The 21,587-nt window shown below is 44.9% G+C and overlaps 1 protein-coding gene across 1 annotated transcript; it reads right to left on the bottom strand.

The window, feature by feature from the left end:
* Nucleotides 1-912: 912 nt before the first annotated feature.
* Nucleotides 913-19,411, bottom strand: LOC130070378 (leukocyte immunoglobulin-like receptor subfamily B member 2). The gene is made up of 12 exons (XM_056234750.1): nt 19,012-19,411; nt 18,030-18,065; nt 17,588-17,845; nt 17,032-17,298; nt 15,625-15,876; nt 15,020-15,271; nt 14,623-14,919; nt 14,253-14,324; nt 13,717-13,797; nt 1,988-2,260; nt 1,399-1,515; nt 913-1,278 (listed from the first exon to the last, which is right to left on the bottom strand). Exons 1-12 carry the CDS (start codon nt 19,040-19,042, stop codon nt 1,235-1,237), a joined length of 1,980 nt encoding a protein of 659 aa, XP_056090725.1. The 5' UTR covers nt 19,043-19,411; the 3' UTR covers nt 913-1,234.
* Between the last annotated feature and the right edge of the window lie 2,176 nt (nt 19,412-21,587).

The following is a 21,587-nucleotide window of genomic DNA, read 5'->3' as shown; positions in this document are numbered from 1 at the left end:
TAAAGCAATAATAATTAAACAAAGGAGATAACAGCGTGCCAAAATCTCACGTTTCACCGGCTACACGACAACACTGCAACCGGAGTTTCTGAAAAACTTAACACTGGCAGAAGTTTTCAAAAAGGTACAGTTTCAGTCACCTGATACTGCGTTTGCGTGTGGACGAACGGCAAAACTGCATTGAAAAATCTGCGGTTTTGAAAATACCCGTGTTCGTGTGGACAGGGTATATGATGTCATAAATAGGCACATTCCACAATGAGTTGATCTCTGGACTTGGTTTCAATAAAAGCTGTTTTTGGACTTACAAGAAAGAGTAGACCAATCACAACAGACTCGGCCATCTGACCAATCAGAGCAGAGTAGATCAATCACAACAGACTCGGCCATCTGACCAATCAGAGCAGAGTAGACCAATCACAACAGACTGGGCCATCTGACCAATCAGAGCAGAGTAGACCAATCACAACAGACTGGGCCATCTGACCAATCAGAGCAGAGTAGACCAATCACAACAGACTGGGCCATCTGACCAATCAGAGCAGAGTAGACCAATCACAACAGACTGGGCCATCTGACCAATCAGAGCAGAGTAGATCAATCACAACAGACTGGGCCATCTGACCAATCAGAGCAGAGTAGACCAATCACAACAGACTGGGTCATCTGACCAATCAGAGCAGAGTAGACCAATCACAACAGACTGGGCCATCTGACCAATCAGAGCAGAGTAGATCAATCACAACAGACTGGGCCATCTGACCAATCAGAGCAGAGTAGATCAATCACAACAGACTCGGCCATCTGACCAATCAGAGCAGAGTAGACCAATCACAACAGACTCGGCCATCTGACCAATCAGAGCATATTTGGGAAAGATGAGCAATTCTCTACTATATGTTTGAAGATGTCTTTATTAAAAAAGAGCAGACATTCAAGACATAGTAAAACAAATAAAGACTTAATCTGAAATAAAAATGATAGCTTCATATTAATTACAAAATAATTTCAGCAAACAATGAGGATAAACATTTGACAATTTACTTCAACATTCAGAACATTGAAAAACAGAAGAAAAAATACAATAGAGATACAATGAAGCTGCAGTAGCTCAGGCAGAGTTTATTTGAGCCTTATTTTTGTCAAATTCAGACACATTATGAAAATAAGTTGAATATAAGTTGTTGAAAAAGAGAAACACAGAATGGGATTCATTCATCAGGACAGCAGACTTTCACTCCTCTGTTACAGCGTGTTGACTGATCTCATCAGACTGAGCTGTAAAACACACAAGATATGAATAAGTGTTAATTATGATGGTAGATCTGGTTTAATTCATCTGTGGGAGAACAGATCAGAGAGAGAGAGAGAGAGAGAGAGAGAGAGAGAGAATCTCACCATGAGCTCTGTAGCATTTGACTCCTATAATGACGGACACGAGCAGATATGGAGAAGCTGCCAGCAGAAAACTGAGCAGTTTGAGAACTGAGAGAACTGGCAATGGAGCTTCTGAACCTGAACAAATAAACACAAATCATTTCATCATCATCAAAACGTGTTAGATTTCTTATCTTTAAAAAAAATAATGTACCCTCTAGTGCCTCCAGATTTGACTTTTCTTCTGTTATTTTACTTTTAAACCTTTCTGTTAAAAAATATTCTTGTGTAATGTAGGTCTCAGTGAAGCCGTTGATTTGAATCTTTGCTCACTGACTGCTATTTATTATCCAACTTTTAAACCAACATTTATTTACAGTCATCAATCATGTCTGTCGCTGTTCATCATTTATATTTTATACTTAAAAGCATCATACAATTATTCTTTAATGCACATATTATGCCACATGCTCCTATCATTGGGCATTTATAAGAGTTTTAATAGCACTTGTTGTTTTGTTGAAGTATAAAAAAGATACACTGATCTCAGTGATACTTTTTCCATGGATGTAAAATCAGATTGATGTGAAGGAGAGATTCTCACACTCACCTGAAAGCGTCAGTGTAACTTCATCACTGGTGTGTGTGTGTCGTGATCCTCGCGTCTCTCTTCCACTACAGCTGTAATGACCTGTGTGAGATTCATTAACTGAACTGATTCTGTATTCCTGTGATCGACTGACATGAATCTGTGAATCATCTTTCTTCCAGCTGTAGGTCCAGCTAGTGACGTCTGTCTCCTGTATGTCACATGTGAGAGTGACCGTCTGTCCTCTGAACACTCGTCCGTCAGGCTGAACACGCAATACAGCTTTGGGTCTCTCTGTGAGAAATTAACTGTGTTTAATTTAACTGACAGAACATGATACTGTTGATGGATGACATTAATTCGATTAATTGCATCATTTGACATTTAAAATCAGATTGCACTGTAAAAACAGCATTTCTGTCAGGACCACTATCGTTACTTACGATTGACAATTAGCATACAGTTTGGATTGGCGGTATGGTTCTGTTCTTGTCACGGTTTATGAATGCATTGTTTCCTGCTCGTCTTGTGTTTGTTGTTATGTGTGTGTGGGGGGGTGAGTGGGCGTGACTGCCATCATTGGCTGATCAGCGGTCTAGCTGATCTCATTCATGGCACCAGCTGCAGCTAATCTCCTCACCTTTAAAGACTCACCGTTTTCTCATCTCCTTTGTCAGATCATTGTTTGATGCTCTCTGTGCTGTGTGGATGTCCTCTGTGCTGTGTGGATGTCCTCTGTGCTGTGTGGATGTCCTCTGTGCTGTGTGGATGTCCTCTATGCTGTGTGGATGTCCTCTATGCTGTGTGGATGTCCTCTATGCTGTGTGGATGTCCTCTATGCTGTGTGGATGTCCTCTATGCTGTGTGGATGTCCTCTATGGATGTCCTCTATGCTGTGTGGATGTCCTCTATGCTGTGTGGATGTCCTCTATGCTGTGTGGATGTCCTCTATGCTGTGTGGATGTCCTCTATGCTGTGTGTCTGATCCCATTCCTGTGTCAGCGTTCCAGTCTTGTGGAACAGTCTTGTGGAACAGATGACAGTTATACCTACAACTGTCCGGTAAAAGGCCAAGCCCGATAGTAAGCATGAGGCTACTATCCCGGGTGGGATCTCCGCCGAAAAGACCTCATCCACATCTACGCTCCTCCCGGTAAGACTGAGATGGTCAATCAACACCCACGACTGTCAGGCACTTCTGGACTCCGGGGCAGAAGGTAATTTCATTGACCACACATTTGCACACAAACTTCAGGTTTCCCTCAAGCCCCTCACACACAAGATTGCTGTACACGCCCTCAACTCCCCACCATTTCATTCACCAGATATCACCCTCATCACGTAAGGCAACCACTATATAACCACTATATTATATACTGGACTCACCTCTTGCACCCATCGTCCTCGGGCACCCCTGGCTCATCCATCACAACCCTAAAGTGGACTGGCAACAGAGATCTGTTTTGGAGTGGAGTAAAGAATGTCATGGGTCTTGTCTTGTGTCTGCCTGTCCATCTGTTTCTGTCTCTGTGTTTCAGGAGGAGGTAGGGGATTTGTGCCCACGGAGTACCTCGACCTGAAGGAGGTGTTCAGTAAGTCGTACTCGGTTACTAACGTAACCTCTGTTCTCTCTAGAGAGGGAACGAGTACTGCGTAATAGCTTACGCTAGGGGAAAAACTCTTTTCCGCGAGATATTGAAGCCAAAAATGATCCTTAATTTTTTAATAATGTAAAACGCTTTGCAGCAGCAAGCAGACATAGGCGAAACAGCTCGCGCGCCTATTGGCTGCTCTGCAGCAAATGCAGCAGCCTATCGAGAGAGACTCTGCGTGACGTAATGACCAATGGGGGCCATTCGCGCCCATATCGTCACGTCCCGCCAGAAGGGGCGTGGTCTCACCCTATAAATATGCTCGTTAGGCTGATACAAACTGGTTTTTACCGCTGAAGCGAACCAGAGCGTATTCCAAGCACGGCAAGATACGCAGTACTCGTTCCCTCTCTAGAGAGAACAGAGGTTACGTTAGTAACCGAGTACGTTCTCTTACGAGAGTATCTCTCGTACTGCGTAATAGCTTACGCTAGGGGAACACAATGCAACACGCCGTGCGTACAGGGATCCAACACCAAAGTCCCGGGGGCCGAAGCCCAGGGCTCATGTAGTGCATAATCACCATAAACTCACATAGAGTGGAGGAAGAGAGGCTGGAAGCGTCATTCCTTATAAAAAAGCACCCAGCGGGGCTATTATATGACAACAAAACGCGCAGCCAGGGTGAAAGCTTTCAGCCTGATCTGGGTAGCCATACGTGTGTCAACACTCATGGGGCTGCAGTAAACTCAGCATCTGGGCCGCAAAGCGGGGCAGATAGCACTGAATTTTAAACCGCCAAAAGCTTAGCTTGTAAGGCGGGTACCTCCAGGTCATAGTATTTTATAAATGTAGACGGCGAGGCCCAGCCCGCGGCCGTACAGATATCTTGCAGGGAAACCCCGCTCGACCACGCCCACGAAGAGGCCACGCCTCTCGTGGAGTGCGCCCTGACACCCAAAGGGCACTGTAGGCCCTTCGCAGAGTAAGCGAGCGCAATGGCATCCACTATCCATCTGGATAGGCTCTGTTTTGAGGCGGCGAGTCCCTTGGAACGCCCGCCAAACAAAACAAAAAGCTGCTCCGTCTGTCTGAAAACAGACGAGCGTGACACATAAGCTCTCAATGCCCTGACGGGGCAAAGGAGACTCGCATCATCCTCCTCACTGAGAACCGGAAGGGCGGACAGGGAAATTACCTGGGCCCTGAACGGTGTATTGAGGGATTTCGGGACATACCCGTGCTTTGGTTTGAGAATGACCTTCGAGTCATTAGGCCCAAACTCCATACACGACGCGCTTACTGAAAGCGCCTGTAAGTCCCCTATGCGCTTCACTGAAGCGAGAGCCATGAGAAACACTGTTTTGAACGACAGGTGTTTCATGTCCACCAGCTGGATTGGCTCGAACGGGGCGCCTTTCATGGCCTCCAGGACCGTGGAAAGGTCCCACGTCAGGACTGAAGGGGGCCTGGGAGGGTTCAGCCTCCGAGCTCCCCTAAGGAAACGCACGACTAAGTCGTTTTTCCCCAGCGACTGGCCAGACACCGGTTTTGCAAACGTTGCTATGGCCGCCACATACACTTTGAGCGTGGATGGGGTCCTGCCCTTATCCAGTAGCTCTTGAAGGAAGGAAAGCACTTCCGAAACCCCGCACTCCACAGGTGAAAAGCTCTGGGCTTGACACCATGCAGAGAAAACAGACCATTTCGAGGAGTAGAGCCGCCTGGTAGACGGAGCTCTAGCCTGCGCGATCGTGTTTAACACTCCTTCTGGGAGGCTAGCGGGTACCCGTTGATGGCCCATGCGTGCAGGGACCACAACTCCGGGCGAGGGTGCCAAATTGAGCCCTCCGCCTGAGAGAGGAGGTCTCTCCTCAATGGTACAGGCCATGGGGCAGTGCTGGTCAGCTGCATCAGGGCAGGGAACCACGTCTGGTTTGTCCAGAGCGGAGCTACGAGCAGCACTGGGCATCCGTTCTCCCTGATTCGTTCCAACACCTGAGGCAGGAGCGAGACGGGAGGAAAAGCATATAGAGGGCAGCGGGGCCAAACATGAGCCAGCGCGTCCTTGCTTTTCGAGAAAAACTCCGGGCAATGAGCGTTTTCGTGGGACGCGAACAGGTCCACTTGTGCTCTGCCGGACGTTTTCCACAGCAGCTGGACCGTCTGCGGGTGCAGCGACCATTCCCCTGCCGGGACCTTGTTCCTGGACAGTCTGTCTGGTCCCACATTCAGGTGACCAGGCACGTGCGCCGCTCTCAGTGAGAGCAGGCTGTGCTGAGCCCAGACCAGAAGGCGTTCCGTCAGCCTGAGAAGGCTTCGTGACCTGACGCCGCCCTGGCGATTTATGTATGCCACCACTGACATGTTGTCCGACCGGACTAAGACGTGGTGGCCTGTTATCTGGGGACAAAAAAGCCGTAGCGCTTTGTCGACTGCTATCATCTCCAAGCAGTTTATGTGAAGGAGCTTTTCCCGTTCTGACCACAGGCCAGCTAGCGGTCTGCCCTCGAGCAGCGCTCCCCACCCCGAGGTGGAGGCGTCCGTAGACACCACCTTCACACTCGAAGCGGTCCCCAGACTCACACCTGACTGATACCAGTCGGTCACTTTCTAAGGTTCCAGAGCTGAAACGCACTGGAGGTCGACCCTGAGGCGAAACAGACCCGCTGTCCATGCCCTGGGTGGAACCCGCGCTTTCAGCCACATCTGCAGTGGGCGCATGCGGAGCCAGCCTAACTGGAGTACAGAGGCTGCTGAGGCCATCAGCCCCAGCACTTTCTGAAACCTTTTGAGCGGAACTATCGCGCCGTGGCGGAAGGATTTCACGCCGCGCTGAATACTCAGTACGCGCTCTGGTGACAGGCGTGCTGTCATGGACAGCGAGTCCAACACGGTTCCCAGAAAGGAAATTTTCCGACTGGGGGACAGTGAGCTCTTCGCCCAATTGACTGTGAGGCCCAGCTTCTCTAGGTGCTCGAGTAATGCGGCCCTGTGTTCTATGAGCTCCGATCGTGATCGAGCTAGAATCAGCCAATCGTCCAAGTAGTTCAGGACTCGCATGCCCTGAAGTCTCAGGGGTGCGAGCGCCGCGTCCATGCACTTCGTAAATGTACGAGGTGCTAGGGACAGGCCGAACGGCAGGACTGTGTATTGATATGCCTGGCCCTCGAAGGCGAATCTCAAAAATCGCCTGTGATGGGACGCTATTTGTATCTGGAAATAGGCGTCTTTCAGATCTATTGACATAAACCAGTCCCCGTGGCGCACTTGCGCAAGGATTTTCCTGGTCGTAAGCATTCTGAACTGGCGTTTGACAAGCGCTCTGTTCAGCTGTCGCAGATCTAAAATGGGTCTGAGACCCCCATCCTTTTTCGGTACCAGAAAATATCAGCTGTATAGGCCCCCTTCGCTCTGAGCCTGAGATAAAGGTTCTATAGCCCCTTGCTCAGTAGTTTCGCTATCTCGGCACGAAGTAGATGAGACACTTCGTTTTTCACCGTAGTTTCGACGCGCGCCGTATAGCGGCGTGGGCGTCGAGCGAATTGTAGCGAATAGCCTCTCTTTATAGTGTTCAGCACCCATTCTGATACCCCGGGAAGCTTTGACCACGCATCTGCATGAATAGCTAGGGGCAGAATGAAATCCGGGCTCTGGTCGCGGCAAAACGGCAACTCGAGAGCCCGGGCATACTGGGAACACAACACCGTGTTTACAGCGTTCGAGGCGGGGGGCGCGCTGATCACAGCGGGCGGCCTGACCGCGCTCAGCTTTTTTATGGCAGATAGTGCAGAAAAAGCGAGCGGGGGAGATCCCGTAGGAATCGGCGTGTCTGTGAGAAAATGTGGGCGCGGGGCTGCGGGCACATTTATTACACTGAAAACACCGTCGTTCATGGCCGACTGAATGTGTGTTGGTTTCGTTTTTACAGAAACCAAGGGACACGCAGCATGTAGTGTGAGCGGGCATGGTGACATGGGCGCGTTTACTACATTGTTTGCACAATCGACCTGAGTCGATTTTATTTGTGCTAGCCCTGCACCGTGGCGGGCTGTGTCTGGGTGTGGGAATGGGCACTGGGTGGGCATTCTTACAACACTCATAACACCATCGGCCGTGGCCGGATTGTTTGTGCGAGCCCTGCATTTTTGCGGGCTGTGTTTGTGTGTAGAAATGAGCCCTGGGTTGTAGGCATTTTCAATACACTCATAACACTATCGGCTGTGGCCGGAATATCAGAAAATACACCATTTATGTGATTTATCTGGGTCGCCGTGGGAACAGCATTAGTGTGCAGGCAAGCGGGCATGGTACTGGCTTGCTTACTGCAAAATACACTGGAACAGTCACATTTTCTGGAACTGAACGAGCGAAAATTTCAGTGGAAGTCTGGCCACGGCGAGACTGAAACACCGTCAATTTCCTAGGAGGCTAGGAAGACTTGTGTTGGTTTCGTTTTACAGAAACCGTGGTAGTGTATGTGGGCACTGGGTTGTGGGCACATTCACTACATTTAATGCACAATTGTGCGAGCCCTGTACCGTGGCGGGCTGTGTTTGTGTGTAGAAATGAACACTGGGCTGTGAGCATTTTATTACACTTATAACACCATCGGCTGTGGCCGGAAAACCAGAAATACAATGATTTTTCTGGGTCGCCATGGAAACGGCCTTTATGTGCAGGCAAGCGGGCCGTGGTACCAGCTTGTTTACTGCAAAATACACTGGAACAGTCGCATTATCTGGAACTGAACGAGCGAAAAGTTTCGGTGGAAGTCTGGCCGCGGCGAGACTAAATTTTTATCTGCTGCGAGAGCCGGGATCGAACACGGGTCTCCCGCGTGAAAGCTTCAGGTTCCGCCACTGGGCCACAGGGAGAACTACACTAGCGCAAGCAGATAAGAGAGCGTCATCACAGTTTTGTGTGTGTCGGCGTTTGTATGCAGGTGTGCGTGTTATACAACAGGCTCATTGCTGCAATAATGACATTTTCAGCCGCTCAAACTAGGAGCTGAGAAATGTTTGAGAAATGGAGATTAATCCGGCCTCGGCGGGGACTAAAACACACTCTTTTCTCATTTGCCGGTGACGCACGCCCATGGGGGGCGGGGTAGAATGCTGGCCCGTTTCCTTGACGACTCGAGGACAGAAGGCGGAGGTCCACAGAGCTCGCCTGTTGCGCGGCGGTTGCGCGGGCGCTTCCCAATCGAGGCCGATGCTATCCACGGCCTGAGAGAGCAGACGCATCAGCTCAGTCTCAATGCCGGCTCTCTTACCAGTGGTCTGGCGGGAAACGCTAGCGGAGGGGAGGTCCACGGAGCTCGCCCAATCCTCGCTATCGGATGCCAGAAGAGAACACGCCTCGGTGGGTTCGTCAAACTCGTGGATGGACGCGGCGGCAGGCGGCGGCCGTTGTCCGTCAGTGAGCGACTCGAGCGAAACCGGCGAAGCTGGCGGGCGAACCGGCGAGCTTTGGCGGGCTGGAGAGAGCTCGGGAGCGCGCTGGGCGCGGCGCTTCTTGCGGCGCGGCAGCACGGCGGGCTGCGGTGAAGGCTCGGAGAATGATGCCAGGCGAGTCCTCAGAGTCACCATGGGCAAAAGCTCGCAATGAGGGCATCCGCCTTCAGCGAGCGCGAGAGCCGCGTGATCCTCACCCAGGCAGGAAACACAGATGACGTGCCGGTCTCCATCGCTGAGTGGGGCGCAGCACGAGCCACAGGAAGGCATCTTTAAAAAGACGCAGCTCTTTTGTGAGAGAAGTGTGAGTCGCGAAGTAAGCTGACAAACACTCTCAACAGAGTAAATACACACAGAGTATGAAAAGGATATATAACGCCGAAAAGCGCAGCAGGTACGGCAGTTGAAGGCGGCGAGGCCAGCGACTCCAGAGCTCGTCCCGCTGAAAGGCTTGCTTCGACGGCGCGGCTTCTCACTCCGGATCCAGCGAAGCGTGTGCTTCGCTGAAGAGGTAAAAATCAGTTTGTATCAGCCTAACGAGCATATTTATAGGGTGAGACCACGCCCCTTCTGGCGGGACGTGACGATATGGGCGCGAATGGCCCCCATTGGTCATTACGTCACGCAGAGTCTCTCTCGATAGGCTGCTGCATTTGCTGCAGAGCAGCCAATAGGGGCGCGAGCTGTTTCGCCTATGTCTGCTTGCTGCTGCAAAGCGTTTTACATTATTAAAAAATTAAGGATAATTTTTGGCTTCAATATCTCGCGGAAAAGAGTTTTTCCCCTAGCGTAAGCTATTACGCAGTACGAGAGATACTCTCGTAAGAGAACTCGTGCTGCTTCTCTTCCTCCACATCGTCCCTATGACTGTGCTATAGAGTTACTGCCAGGTAAAGTTATATTCGCTTTCTGTTCCAGAAAGGGAGGCTATGGAGAAATATATTTCTGATTCTCTAGCAATGAAGTTCATCCGACCTTCCTCTTCTCCAGCGTGGGCGGGGTTCTCTTTTGTGGGGAAAAAGGACGGTTCTCTGCGACCCTTGTATCAATTACTGGGAGCTGAACAGCATCACGGTAAAGAATACTTATCCTTTGCCGTTGATGTCTTCAGCCTTAGAGAGATTGCAGGGAGCGTCAATCTTCACGAAACTGGATTTACGTAATACTTATCATTTGGTGCGCATTAGGGAGGGGAATGAGTGGAAGACTGCTTTTAACACCCCCAGGGGGCATTTTGAATACTTGGTCATGCCTTTCGGTTTGTCCAACTCCCCAGCGGTCCTCCAGTCTCTCGTCAATGACGTGCTGCGAGATATGGTAGATCAGTTCATATATGTCTACCTGGATGACATATTGGTTTTTGTCTTCTCTCCAGGAACACGTGTAGCACGTCCGACGAGTGCTTCAGAGGTTCCTAGAGAATGGGCTTTTTGTCAAGGCGGAAAAATGCGCGTTTCATGCACAGTCTGTTCCTTTCCTAGGGTACATCATTTCGTCTGAGGGAGTGCGTATGGACCCTGAGAAGGTTAAGGCTGTGGTACAGTGGCCAAGTCCAGATTCCCGTAAGCCCCTACAGAGGTTTCTGGGGTTCGCCAACTTCTACCGTTGTTTTATTCGCAATTTCAGCCAACTAGCCGCACCTCTGACCGCTTTGACCTCCCCCAGAACTACGTTCAGGTGGTCGGACACAACCAAGGCTGTGTTTACTAAACTGAAAGGCCACTTTGTTTCAGCCCCCATCCTTATAGCCCCTGATCCTTCACGCCAGTTTGTGGTGGAGGTCGACGCATCAGAGCTGGGGGTAGGCGCAGTGCTATCTCAACGTTCTTCTGCAGACGACAAGATGCATGCCTGCGCGTTTTTGTCTCATCGTTTATCCCCGGCCGAACGTAATCACGACATTGGTAACAGGGAGTTGTTGGCAGTCAAGTTAGCGTTGGAGGAATGGCGTCACTGGTTAGAAGGGTCGGAGGTACCTTTTATCGTCTGGACCAATCACAAGAACCTGGAATATATCTGAACTGCCAAAAGATTGAACTCCAGGCAGGCTCGGTGGGCACTTTTTTCGGTCGTTTTGATTTTTCTCTCTCGTATCGTCCGGGTTCCAAGAACATCAAATCCGACTCTTTATCACGCATTTTTGACCGTTCCGAACGCCCGTCTACTCCAGAGTGCTTTTTACCCGAGAGTCTATTTGTCTCCACACTCACATGGGAGATCGAATCGAAGGTCAAGACGGCCTTAGAAGGGGTAACTCCTCCGCCTGGTTGCCCACCGAATCGTTTATTTGTGCCGGAGGGATTACGGTCTGACGTCATTCAGTGGGGGCATTGTTCCAACGTGGCTTGTCATCCAGGAGTCAGTCGCACTATTTTTTTGGTCAAGCAACGATTCTGTGGCAACTTATGGCTCGCGATATTCACGGTTTTGTTTTAGCTTGCTCGGTTTGTGCCACAGGTAAGACTTCCAATCGACCCCCAGATGGGTTACTTCAACCGCTGCCTAAAACTGTCACGGTTTATGAATGCATTGTTTCCTGCTCGTCTTGTGTTTATGTTGTTATGTGTGGGTGGGTGTGTGTGAGTGGGCGTGACTGCCATCATTGGCTGATCAGCGGTCCAGCTGATCTCATTCACGGTGCCAGCTGCAGCTAATCTCCTCACCTTTAAATACTCACCGTTTTCTCCTTTGTCAGATCATTGTTTGATGTCCTCTGTGCTGTGTTGATGTCCTCTGTGCTGTGTGTTTGATCCTGTTCCTGTGTCGGCGTTCCAGTCTCGTGCTCTTGTTCCTGTTCGGTGTTTCCCCTTGGATTACGTTCTGTGTCTGGATTCCGTCATCACCTCTCACCAGCGCACTTCATCTCTTCACTTCATCTGTTCCGTGTTTGACCATCAAAGTCCCTGTGCCACCTATTCCATCTGGCATCTGGACTCTGTTACTTCTTCCATTTAAATAAAGAGTTTAATTGCAGTTGCTTCCTGTCTTCAGTTATGACAGTTCTGGAACGCCTAGCATGGACAAGAGCAGGGAGAGCAGCTATAACCCCCCTTAAGGTAAACAGAACAGAACCAACATGAATGTATTGCAGATATCATTAATTCAAGATTTTAAAGTACAACATAATTCGAGAATTTATTCTGATTCAAGGGGAATCAAAATGCCAAATCCTGACTGGGCGAGAGGAGGAGCTGGGGATGGAGGAGGGTAATTGGCTCCTGAGAAACGCCACAGCTGCTGATAATACTGAAGGAGCTTATATATATATATATATATATATATATATATATATATATATATATATACAGTGATAGACGTCGTATTCCTATAGAGTAGATGTGGATCAGCTGATGCGAGCTTGACTAACGTGTCCTGCCAGAACTATATCCTCTTATTGATAGTAGAAAACTATTTATTTACAGACATCAATCATGTCTCTGTCACTGTTCATCAGTCATATTTTATACTTAGAAGCATCATACTATTATTATTCAATGCACATATTATTTCAAAGTTTTTTTGATAGCACTTGTTTTGTTAAAGTATAAAAAGATACACCGATCTCAGTGGTAATTTTTCCATAGATGTATAATTGAGTTGATTTGTGTCTGAATGTAGTCAGATTGATGTGAAGTTGAGCTGAACCAAAGTCCTTTTAGGCAAGTCATGCCACTCGGCCGCCATCTTGGCAACGCCTCCGGGCAGCTATTTCCGACTAACAAGACCAGGCTCCTATCTAAATGAATGGGCAGAGAGTCAGAACTGCACTTTCACTGGTCATTGGGACATAAAAACTGCATGTATAGAAACAGCAGTAAAATATGATAAAAATCGCTGAAAAAGTTTGATGACTTTGCCCCAAAAGAAGGTTTAAAACACCTTTTTCCCCACAGGTTATACTTTTACTACGCATGCGCAAGGGTTCACGACACCAACTTCATTTACGTCTCTATCCAGAATGCCGGTGTCGTGCTCTACATCACATACTTAGAATGTAAGGTAACATATTTGTGGTCGATATAAAATGCTTTAACTACTGTAACAAGGTTCAGATGTTATGGAAAGAAGGAGGCAGGAACCAGCGAACATTCAACCATTTTAATAAATAAACAAATCCAAAAATGGAAGTATGCCAGCAGCCCCGGATGAGCTGCTGGCCACACAAAACAGAAACAAAACACAACATAAAATCAGGCCTGTTCCTCTCTCGATCTCCATGTCGTCGCTCCACCTTTTATGCCTCCGCTCCTCCGTGAGAGATACGAGACGATGCGTCGCGCAGGTGCCGCTCATCAGTAATCACGCCACCGGCCTCACGCAGCTCTCTCACGTCCCTCGTCCTCGGCCTGCTCGCCACAACTACCTTGGTAGTCCGGTGTTTTCGCGTTGTTATCACCCTCTTCCATGTGGATTCCATCTGATCTTGCACACAACACCATGGCACAAAACAACTCGCTGTCGCCAAATCGTCTCCGCTGTCGCAAACCTCAACTGTGCGCATGCGTCAGTGGAACCAGACGATAGGCTTAAATGTTTCCCGGCTTGACTGTTAAAAGCAGACGATTGGCTTTCCAGCGGGAGGGGCGGGACATATGCATACAACCGCCATCTTTGACGTTACAGGTTTTCCCTATATAGTTGTATTGAGGATTGAGGAAGTGGCATGTCTCTATATAAATAGTCTCTGGCTGAACACACTCACCTGAAGCCATCAGTGTAACTGGCAATGGAGCTTCAGAACCTGGAAAACATAAACACAACCAAATTATTTCATGATCATCAACTTTTCATGATCAAAAAACTGCATATAAATAATGTAATCATTTTGTCACCAAAATGCTCAGATTTCACTTTTATTCTTGTGACTTTCAAACCCTATATATATATTTTAAGAAACTCCCTGTGATTTCATGACACGTAAGGCTCAGTGAAGTCATTGATTTGAATTTCTTTCAATTGGCCGCCGTCCTGGAGTTTGATAACAGCAAATTTTGTCCAAAAGTGAGCACTAATTGATCTTCAAAACAAGCCACAAGCCACACTAAAGTTTTCATATGGATATCTATGTCTCTTCAAAAAAATTATAAAAAAAAACTCTATAGTAAAAGCACAAACAATCTAAAGCTGACCTGAACATTTTAGCAACGTTTTGGCCTATTAAAATATTAGATTTGGTTTGTTTAGATTTGTGTCTGAATGAAGCCGAGAATAATGTGAAGGAGAGATTCTCACACTCACCTGATGTTCTCGGAGATCCTGATGGTCCTGGAGATCCTGATGGTCCTGGAGATCCTGATGGTCCTGGAGATCCTGATGGTCCCGGATAAAAGGTTAGTTGGTCAAATTAATCAAGTAAGTTAAGGCTAATCATCTGCAATTTGATTAATAAATTAAATCATTTAATTATTAAAATAACTGTTGTTGAAGTTACTTACCAGCAGAGTTAAATAGGCTACATGTTATGTCCATCAAATAAATAGTGGAGCACATTATTCAACATCAATTCAATCTATTCAGTCTCATTTACAGGTAAATTTCTCACTGCTTGTTTTATTTTTTAACATGTTGGTTACAGTTTCTTATTTGCGTACATTTTTAACTCATGATGTGAAGTTGATCTGAACACACTCACCTGAAAGCGTCAGTGTAACTTCATCACTGGTGTGTGTGTGTCGTGATCCTCGCGTCCCTCTTCCACTACAGCTGTAATGACCTGTGTGAGATTCACTAACTGAACTGATTCTGTATTCCTGTGATCGACTGACATGAATCTCTGAATCATCTTTCTTCCAGCTGTAGGTCCAGCTAGTGACGTCTGTCTCCTGTATGTCACATGTGAGAGTGACCGTCTGTCCTCTGAACACTCGTCCGTCAGGCTGAACACGCAATACAGCTTTGGGTCTCTCTGGGAGAAATTAACTGTGTTTAATTTAACTGATGATACTGTTGATGGACGACATTAATTTACATAATATTCCTATTATTAAATCCGATTGCCACATTACCTCTTACTGTTAGCGTGACTCTTTGACCTGGTGTTACGGAGTTGGTTTCTCTTAGTACACCACACATGTACTCTCCTCCATCAGAGACTCTCACATCTCTCAGTGTTACTGTCTCATCACCAGATTGTATTATCTGGAAGTCTTTGTACCAGATAATCCTCAGTCCAGTTGAGCGTCTCACGTCACAGCTCAGAGTAACTGTGTCTCCAGTGAACACTGAACTCTGGGGCTTCACAGTTACTCTGGGTTTGTCTGCAAATATTTCATGATCTTCTGTTAATATACAGTCTTCAGTCATCATCTATCACTGTTTATGACTTCTATCATTTATACTTAATGTGTCTTAATTTGACCTCACCCTTCAGCTCATTATGAGTAATGTAATTGTATGGCTGTTTTATGTTCTAACATGAGAGCTCTCATAAAGAAGATGTATAAATATACAGATCCTGAGAGACATTGCTTGTAAAATGTAACTCACAGTCCACTCTGTCTAAGATGCAGCATCTAGAAATGTTTACTAATACAGTTTTTTTTAGTTGCAGTTTATTAATTGTTCATGTATCATTTGAGCAATATCCTTTCTATCAGTAATGATCACTCACCTGATACAGTCAGAGTCACTTCATCACTCCAGTGAGAGCAGACTGATCCTCTACAGCCTTTACACCTGCACTTCTGTCTGATCTCTGCAGTGATCCTGAACTCTTTCTCTTTAGAGTTGTGCTCTCTATCATCTCCACACTGCCATGTGTATGTCCATCCTTCCCCCTGTATGTCACATGTGAGAGTGACAGTCTCTCCTCTGAATATCTGTGATGGTTCAGGCTGAACAGTCAGAACAGGTTTAGGTCTCTCTGGAACTGAAGAAACAGAGGTTATGATATACAGTAGCATCCAAAGAAACCATTACTGAATCGACTCGTTCTGTCCTAAACTCTAGGTCACTACACATGCAAAGATACACTGTTGAACATTTTAGTGTTAAATTACAGTTTAATTGTTTACAGGTTAATAATTAGTAATTTCACAGTAGGACTTCTGTTGCATCTGCACTCTCAGAAGTTTCATGTAGAATCTACAGTACTTTACTGGCTATTGTAGACAAGTTTTTACAATTGTACTTAAAAAAACTTGGTTTTACTGTGAGTTTACACTATCGGAAAGCAACAAATAAATATTAATACTGTCAACCAACAACATCATACTGTATTTTTACAGTGCATCACCCAACATGCAATGCAGCATGAATAGATTATGCTGAATCTTTTTTTAATACTTATTGCTTTCATCTGTGCTGCTGAACTCCCTTTTGGCACACTTTTACAGTTTGTGTTATTGGTTTATTTTGTAATGTTGGTTTATGTTGTGTGTGTGTTTTTTGTTGTTGTTGAGCGTCACCATTGTTGTGTTTTGTATGAGAAGTATTTGTTGTCTGTGCAACATTAGATGATGCTTATTAGATAAAAAATCTTGTGTTGCAAGATGATATCACATCTTTTAAAGATGCATTTCAGCAGTTGTGTCACTATTGTAAAAGATCCATCTACAAACAGGTATGAATTTTAAATAAATTAAAAATCCTTATATTCATGATAATAATAGTTTGACTTAAAATCAACCAAATAATAAAAAGATACATTTTAATAGGATCAAGGTCCAAGATCCCAAGCAAATTGAATGGAATTATGGTGACTTCAAAACAATTACAGTGGTAAACAATTATTTCTTTTAGCAGCATGGTTAGAAACGTTTTAATGTGAATTCACAGTAAAACAAGGGCTCTAAATTGCTGTGATGTTTGCATCATTCTGCATTTAAATGATCCAGCATGCACTGATTTCACAGTAAATTTCTGACTACAGTAATTTTATAAAATTATTGATCCTGTAAATGTAATCGTGTAAATCCTGACAATTACCGTTGCCTTTACAGTGTAAGATAATAGCCACTTTTTAGGCTGAAATACCATCTGAGCGAGATCCTGATGTCAGTCATTGATGATCACTCACCCGACACAGTCAGAGTCACTTTATCACTCCAGTGAGAGCAGACTGATCCTCTACAGCCTTTACACCTGCACTTCTGTGTGATCTCTGCAGTGATATTGAACTCTTTCTCTTTAGAGTCGTGCTCTCCTCTACCATCATCACACTGCCATCTATATGTCCATCCTTCCCCCTGTATGTCACATGTGAGAGTGACAGTCTCTCCTCTGAATATCTGTGATGGTTCAGGCTGAACAGTCAGAACAGGTTTAGGTGTCTCTGTCTCTGTAACTGATAAGTTGTGATAAAACACAAATAAACCAAGATAAGTTAATAAGATTTGAAAGAAGAGTGAAAATGGCAGTGTGTGCATTTCTTGTCTATGTCCAGTAATTGTGCAATACAATTAAAATATCAATACTGTTCCTCTTGAAACATCATGCCCTGCTCACTGAGAACAATACACTTTATTTATTTTTTACAACCACCTTCTTTTCTTCTGTGCAAATAAAAGCCCTTTCTTATCACGTCATCACTTCTCAGTGTAACTTATTTCTGCAGTGAAGAGGATCAGACTCACATGATAATGTCAGTGTAACCGCGTCACTGATCTCTGACCTCTGTCCATCACTTCTTCTCTCTCCTCTACAGGTGACGCTGCTGCGTCTGTGAGATACACCAGTTTCGAAGATGAATTCTCTGTCAGTGCTGAAGGGCTGAGATGATCCGTCTCTAAACCAGCTGTATGTCCAGTCGTCTGCATCTCCTGGTATTTCACATCTGACAGTGACGGTTTCATGTATGCCTGGCTCTGTCTTCACTACAGCCTTTAGTCTCTCTATAACATCACATAAAACATTCAGATGTTTCAACATGAATCATACAAGACATTTGTTTCATACACAGCTCAGCTGTATCATTAAGGACCCAATTAATGACATGAACACACTCGACACGCTGCTAGGCTTTCTGTTCCACTGTGTTATTGCAAGATTTGAAGAAAATATAAATGTATAAATCACCTTGAGTTTGTCCAGGGCGGATGTTTGAAATCAGCACTAAAAAGCAAAAAGAGACAAACCACGCAAGCGCGCACACACACACACACACACACACACACACAGAGAGAGTGGGCGAGATAAATTAAAACATGCAGAAAACTTTTTTTTAAATAGAAAAAACATAAGGAGTGACAATGTTGATTTGATGCAAGAGATCTCTACTCTTTCACATCTATATAAGGCAGTCAATAATAACTGGAGATATTGAGCATGAAAGAGGAAGTGTGAAGAAATCATCTTCATTGCTAAGAATATCTATGTGATGCTGTCATGATTGCAGATCTAATTTTGCGTCCCATCAGTGCTTCATATAGGAAGTGACATCATTGCTCATTAATGTCAGTCAGCACATCACAAGAAGACTAAGATACACTAAAGATCTACTATGCTAAAGATCTGAGATGCTGAAGATCTACTGAAGACAACAAAGTAACTTTACAGAACATGACAGAGTGTGTGATTCAACACATGAACCATTACAAACCGTAAACTGAACGACTGAGAATCACAGTAATGATCAATACACTGAGATCATTCGGGGAGTGTTTTTCACTTTCACACACACACACACACACACACACACACACACACACACACACACACACACACACACACACACACACACACACACACACACACACACACACACACACACACACACACACACACACACACACACACACACACACACACACACACACACACACACACACAAACAGTAAAAAATCACCAGGAATTCACAGGATAAAAGAGTTTTTTTCTTTTCTTTTTACAATAAATTAACAGTGTGGATATATAAGGAGCTACAGATTGGTTTGATACTCAAATTATTAGCAGCATAAATGAAAAACAGATTCAATACATAAAAAGATGAAATACAGATGAACAGCGATTCACTATCATTATACAAAATGTGCAAATAAAGCATAAATGAGATACTCACAGAACATTAGAGGAAGTGTCCTGAGCTCCATACTGGTCTATTAATGACACACTGTCAAACACACAGTCAGTCTTATAGACTCAACACTTCCTGAACAAACAGAAGAAACCGTAGTTCACAGGTCTGAGTCGTAGCGTCAAACAACCCTTTCTGCTTATTCCTGCTTATACTTCCCTGACTTTAGAACCGGATAAATAAAAAAACGATATCGTCTTTTAAGAAATTGTGAAAGAGTTCCTCATAATAAAGAGCCTTGAATACATTTTAAGAAAAGTCTTATTAGGCATGTTCATATGTAGGCTACATTACACCGATGGCTTGTTACATAAGAATGGATGGAAATCTACATCAGACTGAATGAGAAGTGATTTATTTCAATGCTGGATCTGAATTGGGCTTTATGCAGTTTAAACCAAACATAATGAATTACTGTCAGTCAGACTAGTCAAAAGATGTATTGACAAGTGTTGACAGTCTCAGAGCCTGAGAAAAGGGAAGCATGAAAACACCAGAGTTATCAAGAATTTCTGGGTGATTTTGCAACACAGCGACCATGTGCGGTCCAAAGCCAATTTGATCAGTTTTAATCTCTGTAGAAGGAGAGTGTGAGATGTATGAGTGACTGGCCGGTCAGTGTGAGTGATTTAAAGCCAAACTGCATCATTATCTACAGCTGTCAATCAAACTTCTGCAGCTGTAAAGGTTTATATGTGATAATATCATGGTCTTTACAATGATGATCTGTGTACGTGATTCAAAACTGGTTTCGAGACCCTTGATAATAAGTATTTTGGCATTATGTTGGCACTTGATTCGAGTCTGAATTGGTTAAACCCACATCAGCAGTGGAAAACATGTCAAAGTACAACTGACAGACTTTCTTCCGCTCGCAGGCCTCTGACGCTCACTGTGGTTGCAGGCGGTTTATATATATCTATATATATATATATAGCAATAAGTGTAGAGAAATTACATGATGATCACAGCAATGAGAATCAGGGTGGAGTTCGCACCTTATTACTCAGAAATTAAGATAATGGAAACAAACACTTCCCTGTTAATTTGCTATATATCTATATATATAAACTTTTTAAACTTCCTGATATGGCAGATAATATATAATGTAACCTTAATTTGATAATGTAATTTCTGTTGTCCGATTTGAATGTATTGCCGTTTGAGGGTATTATCAGGGCCATTAGCTGTATATAAGCTTTAAATATTTGACAGTCAGATAGTTTCTTAACCCCTGTGTTGTGTTAAAAACCCTATAACACTTGTGATGTTCCCGGTCAAAAATGACCGGCCTATAGCTTATAAATCACTTGTTATATCACCCAATATTGGGGGTAAAAAAAAAGCATTATTTGTGAACAATTTTCACAATATTAAATAAAATATGAAAAAAATGTGCACTGTTGATCACACTAGTCTACTTTAATGTTTCACTAGGAAGTTTGTTTTGAAAAACTTTTATTAAATATGCGATCCGTTGCTTTTGAAAAGAAAAGCTGAACTTTATTTAGGGTTCATGCATCTTTATAACATGTGGGAATCATCAGTGACCGGAGATGCAGAGCAGTTACACAGACAGATGTGTGTGTGCTTCAAGCTGCACAAAACAACTTCTGAACGAAACAATCCACAAGTCCATCAGCGACCTTAATACTCTCTGATCCTGTAAATGTAATCGTGTAAATCCTGACAATTACCGTTGCCTTTACAGTGTAAGATAATAGCCACTTTTTAGGCTGAAATACCATCTGAGCGAGATCCTGATGTCAGTCAGTGATGATCACTCACCCGACACAGTCAGAGTCACTTTATCACTCCAGTGAGAGCAGTCTGATCCTCTACAGCCTTTACACCTGCACTTCTGTGTGATCTCTGCAGTGATATTGAACTCTTTCTCTTTAGAGTCGTGCCGTGTATCTCCACACTGCCATCTATATGTCCATCCCTCTCCCTGTATGTCACATGTGAGAGTGACAGTCTCTCCTCTGGATATCTGTGATGGTTCAGGCTGAACAGTCAGAACAAGTTTAGGTGTCTCTCTAACTGAAGAAACAGAAGTTATAGGCTAGTTAAACATCTTACAAAGTCAAATTAAGTGAATGTACTCTTCAGTTCCTGGTATTTCACATCTGACTGTGACAAACAACAAACTCTCACTCGAAACACTGCTAAACACTTTCTCTTTCTGTTCCACTGTGAAATGTGTGTGAAGATTTGAGAAAATATATAAATCACCTTGATGTATCGAGCGCTCTCTACGTGCAAGGTTACGAACGCTTTCAATTAACGTGCGTTTCCCAAAAATGCACTTAACACGAACGCGCGAGAACGCGTTCTACGTGCTACTTAAAGGTGCTATATGTAACTTTTCTTCTAAAATGAATCCTTTTTTTATTGCCTGTGTGTGAAGGGGTTGTAATCACAAATTACAATGATCCACTTGTCGGGTTTTGCTATTACCTCTGAAGGCCAGTATTCATATTTATATGTGAAGTCTCCGGGTCGGATTTACCGCGAAATCCATCGGATGTGACGTGCATGCGCGCTCCCGAGCCTCTCTC

The sequence above is a fragment of the Rhinichthys klamathensis genome, unplaced genomic scaffold (genome assembly GCF_029890125.1).
Source record: "Rhinichthys klamathensis goyatoka isolate OS25496 unplaced genomic scaffold, OSU_Roscu_1.1 h1tg000405l_1, whole genome shotgun sequence".
Lineage (NCBI taxonomy): Eukaryota > Metazoa > Chordata > Actinopteri > Cypriniformes > Leuciscidae > Rhinichthys > Rhinichthys klamathensis.
This window is presented reverse-complemented; position numbering and strand designations above follow the sequence as displayed.

What these genes read in the sequence shown, in the direction of transcription:
- LOC130070378 (XM_056234750.1), bottom strand. Translation starts at nt 19,042, where the DNA reads ATGGAGCTCAGGACACTTCCTCTAATGTTCT. An exon ending in AGTTACACTGATGGCTTCAG is followed by an intron (nt 2,261 to 13,716) that starts GTGAGTGTGTTC and finishes AATTTCTCACAG; the next exon opens with AGAGACCCAAAGCTGTATTG. An exon ending in AGTTACACTGACGCTTTCAG is followed by an intron (nt 1,516 to 1,987) that starts GTGAGTGTGAGA and finishes TTATTTGTTCAG; the next exon opens with GTTCAGAAGCTCCATTGCCA.